The sequence below is a fragment of the Crocodylus porosus genome, unplaced genomic scaffold (assembly GCF_001723895.1).
Source record: "Crocodylus porosus isolate Cpor-Errol unplaced genomic scaffold, CroPor_comp1, whole genome shotgun sequence".
Lineage (NCBI taxonomy): Eukaryota > Metazoa > Chordata > Crocodylia > Crocodylidae > Crocodylus > Crocodylus porosus.
Genome location: NW_017728943.1, coordinates 88,048,444 through 88,060,144, shown reverse-complemented (window position 1 = coordinate 88,060,144; position 11,701 = coordinate 88,048,444). Strand labels below are relative to the sequence as shown.

General features: G+C 42.1%; 1 protein-coding gene across 1 annotated transcript in view; it reads right to left on the bottom strand.

Moving 5' to 3' along the window:
- Positions 1 to 4,760: 4,760 nt before the first annotated feature.
- Positions 4,761 to 11,701, bottom strand: part of QPCT (glutaminyl-peptide cyclotransferase) — a 22,603-nt gene continuing 15,662 nt past the window's right edge. The window contains exons 6-7 of the mRNA XM_019549745.1: positions 8,924 to 9,040; positions 4,761 to 5,870 (exon numbers count right to left, since the gene is read on the bottom strand). Coding sequence (XP_019405290.1) covers positions 5,725 to 5,870; positions 8,924 to 9,040 — 263 coding nt within the window. The 3' untranslated portion in view covers positions 4,761 to 5,724. The remainder of the gene's footprint in view (positions 5,871 to 8,923; positions 9,041 to 11,701) is intronic.

Below are 11,701 nucleotides of genomic sequence, written 5' to 3'. Positions count from 1 at the left end.
TCAATCCACCCATCCACACTAAGTTACCAGGCACCAGTCACTGTAGCATCTCAATGAGATGCTGAGATATATTAAGATGTTTTCTGGAGGTATTTGACTGATGGGCAAGGCTTTTTCTTGTAGACCTAGGTTGAGAGAAGGGAGAGAGATGCTGGAGTCCTCCTGACTATGCATTTGATCCAATAAGAGATTTCCAACTCCCCACCCTTGTTTGTATATTTTTGTGTGGAACAATGTGTTCACCCTGCTAAGTTGATACAGGAACAACACTTGTGTGTAAATCAGCACATGGATTCTGAGACTTCTGTGTCGAGGCACTACTTGCGCAGTTTTGTTGTTATTCTCAAAGACCACTTCCTCCTCGTCTCTACCCATGTCACTTCACTCTGAGGTTTGGATGAGGGTTTCCCCTCTTTAAGAACCACAGGCTGAATGCTGATACTGATTTTCTGACACACTATAATCTACCTGATTCCTGAATATTTTTTTCCTACATACAACCAATACAAATGACTTCCCTTGCTTTTGATGGGACTTGATCTGCCAGTAATCAGCTGCTTCTGCTAATTATTTGTCTGCTACCCCTGGGGAATTTCCCTCCCTCCTCCGTTTTCACAGTTCTACTTTCGGCTCTTTACTTTTGCTGTGTTTGCTTGCTTTCCTCCTCAGATCTGATGAAGAATGTTTTGCATTCAAAAGCTTTTCTGACTTTTCCAACCATGTAGTTGGTTCAATAAAAGATACACCAAAGAAATCCTGGCTTCCCACTAAGAACAAGGCAGCACTCTGCGTGATAGCATTTTGGTGAGACTACATGTGATCTGGGAACCACATGCTGACAATCACAGATATACAACTTACTCAAGTAAGTTTACAAGTGGGGATCTAATACTGTTCCTAGTAGATGAATGATCAACTCACTGCAGTACTGTGTCAATGCGTGACAGAATATGGAAAACCATTGTAACAAATGCTAGTTCTTAATTTGAATTGCTGGTTCTCAGTTCAAGTACTTAATTCCAAATACTGAATATTTTCATCTAGAAGTACCAAATGGTTCCGTAATAGCCTTTTGTTTAGTAGCTGCCTTTTAGAATACAGTTTTAATAGAAACTGCCCTCAGTGAGCAGGCAGGTTTTATGAGATGTTTGGGTTTGTTCCTTGTACTTGCAGGTGAAGGTTTCAAATAGCAACTTTGGGGATTCTTTGCTTTAATTGAATACCTGGAAATGAGGGAACTAGACTGAATGGTTGACTCTAGGAGATTCCTCCTAGTCCTATGTTCCTATGAAATTCACCTCAGTAGAGAGGTTTTAAAAACGTCCTCTGCCTCTTGTACGTCCTGAGCTATTTCACCTGCAATAGAACAGCTGCAGCAACTTAATATGATTTTTCCAGGATAGTACTTTTATTAATCTTTCCCTCTATTATTGTGAAACGTATTTCTGTTTTATTTATCATATATCCCCACTTCTTAAAAGATGCACTTTAAGTGAAGCTGCCTTTCATTAAAAATAGAAGGGGAAATTAGGATCTGCAGCTTTCCATTGGGACAAGCCAGTATGTTCAGAAGGTTTCCAAGCATGTAATGCTATTGCATTCAAAAAGTGTTTCTGAAGTGATCATGTATATGATGGAAATGGGTAAGTTCTTCAGCTGATCTACCACTGGAACATTTTCACAATATTTGAAAGATCAGGATAGATGTTAAAAAAGATTAATTTTTTTCCCATCCTTACAATTCCATTATATGAGGAAAATAAATTGATTTTTTTTTTTCAGATAAATTGTTTACAGAATTCTACAGTTGCATTTTCACATGTTAATTTTTGCATCACTGACTCGCATGCAGGGTTTCTACCTTTATAACGACCCATGCATGTTATTAGCTGAGCTATTGAAATGAAATTAGCTCTGTACTAATTCATAAGGCTCCTTAGAAGGGTGCTATAAATAACTCCTTATGACACTTTTTTTGTCAAAACGATTTTTGTTGCTCTTTTACCTGTGCTTACCTGTATTTCAGGCTTTACTATTATGTGGTCTGTTGCACTCTCAAATGTTTGTCTGGATTAAGTGAGAAAGGGTTAATTTTGTTTCTGCTCTTCTGGCCATCAGCCTGGGCACCCAGTGCTCAACTCCCTGTAACATGCAAGTCTTTAGAGGCTGAGATTATTCTGCCTACTAGGGAACTCAGAATGGGTCAACCAGTTACCTATTGCAAAAACAGTCTTGCAGGATAGTGATTGCTGCAATGGTAGTGAAGAAAATTGTAGGGCCTTGGTAGACTAGTGGAGTTTACAGTAATGATATGTAATGTAAGCATATCAACTGTAAACTGTTGGGGGACAGGGGCAGTCTTGGTGTGTGGGTACAGTGCATACACAGCACAATAAGCTTCTGGTTCATAACTGGAGCTCCTGGCTGCTACCACAGTAGAAATGGGTGATGCATGTCTTACAAAAATGTAAGACAACCTTTGTTCAGTTTTCCACAGCCACCTCTACAAAGAATCTGGGATACCTGTGTGCCCCTTCTGGAATAGAAAAGGCAAGAACTACCATATTTAGCTAACTGACTGGTGACAGCTCTAGGTGAAGAAGTAGGTCCAAGCATTAGCATGCTCCCACTACATACAGAAAGGGAGTACTGCCTTGGATCCAAAGCCCAGCTCGTTCCTTTAACATAGTCTTAACTGACATAATATGCTCATAATCTAGAGATTCTCAACCAAGATGCTATGATGTACTCTTAAGGGTGTTGCACAGCATTAGCATTGTTATCCATGCAACTACCTACACATCATTCATAAGGCAACCCCAGAGATTTCAAATAGGAATTCATAATAATCATAATAAAGCATTCTGCCCTGCCTTAATCTTTCTGAGTTCCTGGCAGCAGAAGAATTGCTCTGTTATTTTTGTCATGGCCAAGAAATGTGTGAAAGCTAAGGGCTAGCATTTCCCAAGGGGTATCTTGAATCTAAAAAGGTTGAGAATTGCTGTTTTCATCTCACTATCCACTATTGAGCCCGATGCCTTGAGGGTCCATTCTCATAATTTGCATCCTGAGGCAGTGTTATCTGGTAGCCCAGATTTTCATCTACTCAATGTTGTACCTCTCCTAGATGGACCAGTGAGCCCATATATTGTACTGAGTCTTTAGCTCAGGGATGGGCAATTATTTCAGGCAGAGGGCTGCTTATTGAGTTTTGGCAAGCCACTGAGCACCACATGACAGCAGCCAGGGGCAGATAAATATTAATTTTTTAAAATTTTAGGGGTCCTATGGGCCAGATAGAATGGCCTGGTGGGCCACATCCGGCCCATGGGCTGCATTTTGCCCACCCCTGCTTTAGCTTGTCAGTTACTTGAAGGATCCCTCTAAGGCTGTGTCTTTAGCTGGCATACAGGCTCCTATTTTTCAAAATCATAAGGCTTTTATTCCTTTTCCTTTCAGCAGCTGTCCCTTGCTAACTGTACGACGCACCATCTCCATTTCTGACGGCTTCCTTATACAATTCCAGGTAAGCCTCTTTTGATGAGCTTTAGAGCCTACATGTAGTTTCAAAACGTTTCTGTTTTCTTTTGAGCCCAGAGTAGTGATGCTTCATTTTCCAGGAGGGTCTTCGAACCTTCTTGTCATGGGAACCAGTACCATCATTCCTGGAGCTGAGCAACTGCAACTCACTGACGTCAGTGAGGACTACATGTGTTCAATGACCTTCAAGCTCAGGCCCTGAATGAGGAGTCCAAGACACAGTAAACACAATTATCTCCAAAAGAAATCTCAGACTGTGATTTCAGTTAGCAGGCATGGGGATAACAAGTGTTACAATTCTCCGATAAAACCACTGATAACAGTGGTGACCTCCAAATACTATGTAATGGCTTCTTGCAAGTCAATCTTCAGATTGGAATAATATGGCTGAGTTATAGTGCAAAACAATTAATATACTTGAAACAGTTTCTAAATGACACAGTCATATATCTTAGATTTCATAGACATTAGGGCTGAAAGGGACCTCGCATAAGCATCGGGTCCAGCCCCCTGCCCAAGGAGCAGGAGGTCAGCTGGGGTCAGATCACCACAGCAAGATAAGCATCCAGGCTTTTCTTAAAGATATCCAGAGTAGATGCTTCTAGCATCTAGCAAATCTCATACTAATTCATATTTCAAGCACCAACATACTTTGCTTTTGGAAGTGTGATAAGGCACAAAACTACAGGACACAGTTCACTTCTTAAATATTAAAACAACATATCTTTAAACTTCATGTTCACATTTTATTTTTTTTCTATTTTGTAAATACCTTTTTTTTTGCCTACTGGCTGTGTATGTGTGTTACACTGTTCAGACATAAAGTATAAAATTTCAGTATTCAAATGTCAGCGATTTTTATAATTTCAAATAGCAAAAACTCCAAATAACTTTAATGGCATAATGTTTACTTTATGATTTTACATTAAAAAAAAATCTAAATTTAAAATTATTGTGCTCTGTTTTAGAGATTGCATCCAGGATAGGATAATGTGAAATTTAAAAATCACATTAAAAAATTCTCACTTGTCTTATAAGAAATGACTTAATTTTTTTCCACTTCAACAGCACTAGTTTTTTAACCTTTTGCATTTCTGTTAATTATCTTCATCTTCAGGTTTCAGGGTTGTAATTTTGACCTGAAAACAGTACCGGGGCTTGTTAGTGCTTCTGACAAATTTCTGTTGCAGTGTTGTTCACTTTGTTTTGTTTTTCTGGGGTTTTTTTATAATAACAAAAATATTGGACTGTGTAAAAGTGAGCTTTTTGAACCACAGCCCAAGATATGGCCAAAACTGGATAATAACCCTTTAGATCAGGGGTTTTTAACCTTTTTTTAATAAGTGTACCCCTGGTGGCCCCCTTTTTAATAAATGTACTACTGGGGGACAGGGGGAGAGGATGGGGATGGTGAGTGGCCGGATGCAGTGCAAGGGCATGGCGAGCGGTGGCAGCGCAGTGTCTGTGTGCATTATTATTCTCATTGCATTTTATTTAAACCTGTATACAAAACCTTAGTTTAAAAAAATGTAGCCAACTAATATGCAAGCCGTTCAGATTTCACTTTGGGTTGCAATAATAAAGTGGTCTGATGGGTTCTGCTAGCACCTTCTTGGACACAAAGGACATGGCTCTTCCCTTGCTTCAGCATGGTCTGCCATTTATTTACAGAGCATGTGCTAAAGGTCTGACAGAGTTCCTTCTGCCTACCAGGAATTAAAGGCATGCCTCCCACTGAGAGCAGCATGTGCTTTCTTGTCATCTGGCCTCTTATGATGATAACATGCTCTGACTATGGTAACCTGCTCTGGATGCTAAGAAGCTTACTTCTTCTACTTTGCAAAAAACTGTAGCTAAATTCTAAACTAGACTGAGGCTGATTCCATTTAGTTTTAAAGTGTTGACTACAAAACAGGGTGAATGAAAAATGTAATTCCCCTCTCTTCTGCTCATCAGACATGCAGGACCTTGCTCCTTCTAGGCTGGCAGTAATTCTTGCTTAGAGGTTATGGTTTATCTGACTTCACTGGAGTATGCAGGTGGGGAGAGCAGAGAGTTGTTGCTGCATCACCTTTGCTTTAGTGCTTTCTACCACACTTGGCTCCAAGTGAGATGATGAAGAACTTCCCCAGAGGGCTGGTAGCAGTATTTAAAACAGAGCAGTAATTTAGTGCCAGTATGTTATTACAGATTAAGATATTCCAGCACAAACACTTGCAGGATTTTGTTGAGATTATCAATGATGGTTCTGTCAAGATTTTCTTCAGTGTCTTCCATGGTGTGCCATACTGAAGGGAAAGGGGATGGGATCAGGTGCAACACAGGAACTCCTGTGAGAGAAGAATTCAGCTGGAGATGAGACCAGCCTTTATGGTTCATAAATTAACGTACATTGTGGTCACTCTGACTGCAGAACTACAGTCAGATTATTATTCAATAAGATTACTGCATAAAGAGATAATCTTGCTACAGCTTCCTTTTACTGTTCCTCTTTTTCAGTTAGTAAACACACCGGTTTCATTGCACAGTTCTCAAAAACTGTTTTTCTCTTCTCCTTCCCACCTGCTGCTGCTACTCCTGCTGTTTTTCTTTCAACATCTGTGGCTATAGTTGTTTGGACTCTAAAGGCAGTGCTTAGGTTTGTGGTCATGCTTTTACCATGCTTGTGACTGAGCAACAGGGGAGCAGCAAAAGTAGTTACTGTAGCCCCTCCAAATCCACTCTGATCCCTGTTGCTATTGCAGCATAATGTTGGACCATAGGCAAGTTCCTGTGGGACAGTGCCGGCTGAGGAGATGCCCATATCCCATGGTAACTGAAATCTATCCCACAGTAGTTTAGCATGGTTTCATTTCAGGCTACAAATACTTCCCACTTTTGGGTCAACTTTGCTGTAAGGTAAGCTCATGCATGCAGGCACGCACTATGGGGCAGCTGACATAAGGCAAAGCCTTACACTCTTTTACCTCCCAGTAACTTGGGCATGTTGCTGTAGCTTTACTGTTGCTCTATTCTCCATAGCCATTATTCAGTTCCCTTGTTGGGATGGATGAGGATCCCTCACTCTACCATATTATTGAAACAGAGCATTGCTCATTTTCCTCAGAAGAGAGAATCTCCTGAATAGCTGCTTATGGCACCTTGGGCATCAAGCCAACAGAGGAGGTTGATCTTAAGTGTCAGAGGGCACATCTACACACACAATTAATTCGAAGCAATAAACTGTGGTGCTTACTGAGCCAGAGTTTATTGCTCCTGGGCATAACATTTAAACATGTACCTGGGACCACAGCGCATTGAGCTGAGTCAAGGCAGCCCTGGCTGGCAGAGGGTCCAGGCAGTCAGCCTGCCAGCCTGGGACTGCTCCGACCGAGCTCAACATGCTGTGGAGGAGTTGGCTGGAGCACGAGGGTGCTCCATTGTAGAGCTAGCCAGCAGGCAGCCCTGATTTTGACGCATCCTTGTGCCCTAGCCAGCCACATAGACTGTCTACACATGCACTGTATGTAAAAGTACTACGCTGCTGCAAAGTTTATTTATTTACTCCAGCCTAATAGCCCTGCACATGTAGATGCTTAGTTTGTTGTAGAACTGATTTGTCTACTCTGTAGTAAACGTCTTGTGTAGACGCATCCAGAGAAGCCGGGGGGGTAGGGGGCAGGATTTAAATTGGTTCTGTACCTCAGAGTCAGAGTCATTTTTCCTTTCTTAATCCTCTTCCCTGTCCTTGCTGGCCTCTTCCTTGGCTATAATACCAAGTACTTACCACATCATCTAGTTGGGCATAATCTTGCAGGGAAACTTGGATTTTTATGGCCTTCACCTTTGCAACTGCTTGAGCTTAATTCCTGCAGACAGCTATATGGGAGACTGTGCTGTGGAGCAGTACAATCCTTGTTACATTTGAAGAGAAAACAGATGAACAAGAACTTGGGATTTGGGAACCACTACTTTGGACTGTCAGCTTAATCAAATGTCTATGCCTAATTCTCTCCCTGATGAAACTCCTCACTACTGTATGGGTCCAGAGTGCAAGAAAAACAGGAGCCAGATCCAGCAAAGGGTACAGGTTCCTAAGCTTAAGCATGTGATCCACAACAACTGTCTAATTACTTGGGCCTGCAGCTACCTGTATTTTTGGATTTAAATTCTGTTTCTTGGGTACACTACGATTTCAGCTGTGCTGAGTATCTTGGTGCCTGTTCCCTGCCAAAAGTTGTTTGGGATTCCCAAACGAGATGACACCATGTGCAAGGCCATGGGGGAGCCCACATCAGCCTAATATGCTGACAAGCAAGAGTTCAGTTCAGCCTCATTCCTATTCATCATCCAGGATGGAGGTAGTGGTATTGTGACCACCTTTTATATCATCAAAGCATTGGTGGGGGAGGTGGGTGACCTGAGTTCAATACCTTAAGGATTCAAACCCACTTCTCTGATCTCTCTGCTCTAACTACTAGGCTGGAAGCAAGCTGTGACATTTTTCAGCCCTCATCCAATGATTCTTTAATGCAAAATATATAAACACACCTGGGAACAAGGATCAGAATGCAAACTTCCACCTGCCAAGAGACTGACTTCATTCCTGGGCTACAGTCCTTCCCCTCTTGCTTATGCTGCCCATGGCCCCATGAATCTGGTGTTCTTGGCTACACAGTGATATAACTTCAATAGGAAAGGCAGAGGTGGCCTCAGCCTAGATGGCAGCCTGATGGTTAGGCAAGGACTGTCTTGGGACAAGGGGAAAACAGACTTGAATCCAAGTCTCCTGCTTCCTGATCCTAATGGAGCACTTGCTCTTACATGAAATGTACCCTCTCCTCCTTCCTTGGGCATCTTTAAAAAAAAACAACAAACAAATGAATGGGCCACCCAGTCTCTGAAGACAGAAGTATGACTTGGGTGCCTCATGCTCTGAATCTCAATCTCAGATTGGTGCTTAAATCTGGGAGAGAGGCAGAATAATTGGCTTTCTCTGGTATCTCCTGACTCAGCAATGCTGCCTGTTGTGAACTCCATTCTTAGGTGTGTAGCTCCTCCCCTGAGCTGCAGTGAGAATGTAGACACCTAGTTCAGGTTTGTGAATTCAGTCCTGTAAATATGGATCCTAGAGCCTTATTTCACTGTTGCAGTAGTATTATAACCAAGTAGCTGGGCAGATCTGGGTTTTAGTACTACTTTGGCTATGGCATTTCTCTGAGAGTTGTGGTTCTTCTGAAAAATGGATTTAAAGGTCTCCAATTCAGAGGCTTAGTGCTAAAAATGCTCATTTGCATGCATCCTGAAGTAAGCACCTGTTCAGGCACAATAATGAGCACCCAACCCTGAAATTACAGAGTGATCATACAGTAGGCAGGAAATATTAATGCAGCTTTTACTGTACCTCTTATTAAAAACGGAACATGGTCATCCTCAATCATGCCCCGATGTGAGTTACCCTGGAAGTACTGCCTTTCAAATGGGTGATTCTTCAGCAAACCCAACCCGTGTAGCTTTCGTTCTGTAATTCACAATTGAAATAAAAATTAAGCTATGCACGACAGTATAGTCATTTGAACATCTTTTGTCCTCTAGTATGAGGATCCTTTTCCCACCAAAGGGAAAATATTAGAAACAAACTATTTGCATTTACTTTGCATTGTTCAGTACAGGATCTCAGGATTGGTTTTGCTTTCCTTATTGTACATACAAGAAAACTAAGGCACACTAAAGTTAAACAATTTGTCCAAGGTTACACAGAGACACTCCTAGAACCCTGATTTCATGGCTCTAATACTTCTAGACTTCCCTTATTACAGGTTACAAATGTGAGAGTCTTTATAATAGATATGCCAATTTTAGAATTGGGGGGCAGGGTTGTTATTTTCTTTTAATTTTAGTCATAAGATTCCCAGTTCCTGAAAATGGAATGGTGTGAATCAGAAATTGTGAAACCTCATGATTGATGATAAAACAAAATGACTTTAGCAAGGAGGATCTTACTAAAAACACATGCCCCTTAAAATGCTGGTAACTTGCTTTTGTTAGAAATGGTTAACAATTTTCAATTGCAAGTCTACAAGCTGTCTGTATTAAACAGTCCGTGGAATTCCAGGAAAAAAAAAGTGGCCTCTTTTACACAGGAATTTTAGGACTTGTCAAATTATTAAAAAATTTGATCGTGATTAGTTGCGCAATTAAAAAAAAAGTCTTGATTAACCATGATTTTAATCGCACAGCTAAAACCTCAGAATTATGTGCAGAAAAAAATCAAAGTTTTGCAAAATTATGCAAGTAAATCTGTGTAAGGGAGGGGCAGGGGGCGCAGATCGAGGCCCACATAGTGAGTGAGGGAGTTGGGCTGGGGCAGATCATGGGATGGAGCCATGGGTGGCTCATCTAGGGGCACGGCTCCCTGCTGCTATGTGCATCCCTGGGGGAGGCATGGGGGGGGCACGTGCAGGGCGGATGCAGACTAGGGCTCTGCACCCTGCTGCCTTTGCCCCTGGAGCCACACATTGGCTGTGCTATATCCCCTGCCCACCCGGCAGCTGGAGGCACAATATGGCTTGGCATTGCGCTGCTCCCAGGGCAAAGGCAGCAGAGACAGAGCCCCAGCCGGCAGCACACCTTCACCACATGCACAAATCTAGGAGGCATATGCCCAAGGGTGTGCACAGTGTCAGAGAGCCGCACCCCTGAACAAGTCACCCACAGCTCCATCCCATGACCTGCCCCTGCCTCATTCCCTCCGTCACTGTGCAGGCCTCAATCTACCACCCCCTGACCCTTCCTTCTCCCCCCACCCTCCCTTCCACATACTTACCTGCAGGACATTACTCTACACACTACCGGGCTGCGTTCCTGGCCATATACAGGCTGCAGCTGCTAATCTGTGCCTGTGCCTGTGCACGTACCTCCCCCCTCCTCTCCCCCACCCACTGCAGCCGCCAGGAGCCCACACCAGGCTGCCCTGCAGTCCTCTGCATTGCTGCTGCCACTTCACTGGGTGCATGCATGATCCACGTGTTAAAAAAATTAACTCAAGAACCAATTAATGTGTTAATCACACACGTTAACTGTGACTAATTGACAGCCCTGCTTTTAATCATGGGTAACCCACACCTTACCAGTTGCTTGAAGCCTGTTAAACCACCGGGCAGTTTTTGGAAAATAGTTGGGAAAAGTGGGGTTTGGTGCACCAATCAAATCCAATAACACAAGTAGATCCTGTAAGAGGAAAACAAAAGCTTGTTAAAGACCATGGTTTTTTTAAATAAATAAGCTGTCCTACTTTTATACAAGTGGAAGTGTAACATTCCCTCTTCTCTAACTCAATAAGCCTCATCAAAGAACCAATGATATCACCACCATGTCTGAAAAGATCTATTTGGCAGAGGTAGTAGCCAGTTCTAATATGAGAGTACATTTAACAAGGAAAAATGGAACAGCATAATTTGCAAAATACAATGGCCCAGACTCAGAACATCTGGTGCAAGCAGTTTCTGCTTTCAGAAAGAAAGCATGTTGTCCCTCCATTTGTCCCTGTTCTTATCTAGGTGAAGTTGGCCATGCTGAAGAAAGATAACAGAAGTAGGACCTCTCAAAAAACTGCTATTAACTTGAATGTAGTTCTTGAGAAACTGTTCAGTTCCAAGGGAAGTTTGGCCAATTATTTCACAGTAATAATGTGCATGAAGTTTAACTATTTCTTATTTTAAAAGGAAAAGGGTTTTCACTTACAATGCCTTGTAGCTGACTTGTGGTAGTGGTACCAGGTGGATGTGGTGTAGATGCCATTTTCTGAGCTAGGTGTTGAGATCCGTAGAGCGAATCAAAAGGTGACCACTGAACAAAGGCTTCTTCACCATCAAAGAAAATGAGCTGAAGTGAAAGATCTGGTCTGGAGGTGGAGCCGTTCTGTTGAGAAATGTTAATAATGGTATCACTGATGCTTTTTTTTTTAATACATATAGACAGAACATTGATCCTTGATCTAATCCTGCACCTGTTACTTGCATGAGTCATCCTTTTGAACTAGTCAATAAGAAACTTCAGCATTAGCCTATTTTCAGGACATCATATCCAGATCTTCCAATTTTTTCAATCTCTGCCACATCATGATGGCTGCCATTTGCTTGTACACCAGCATTTGATGATATAGTTTATTTACAAGGATGTT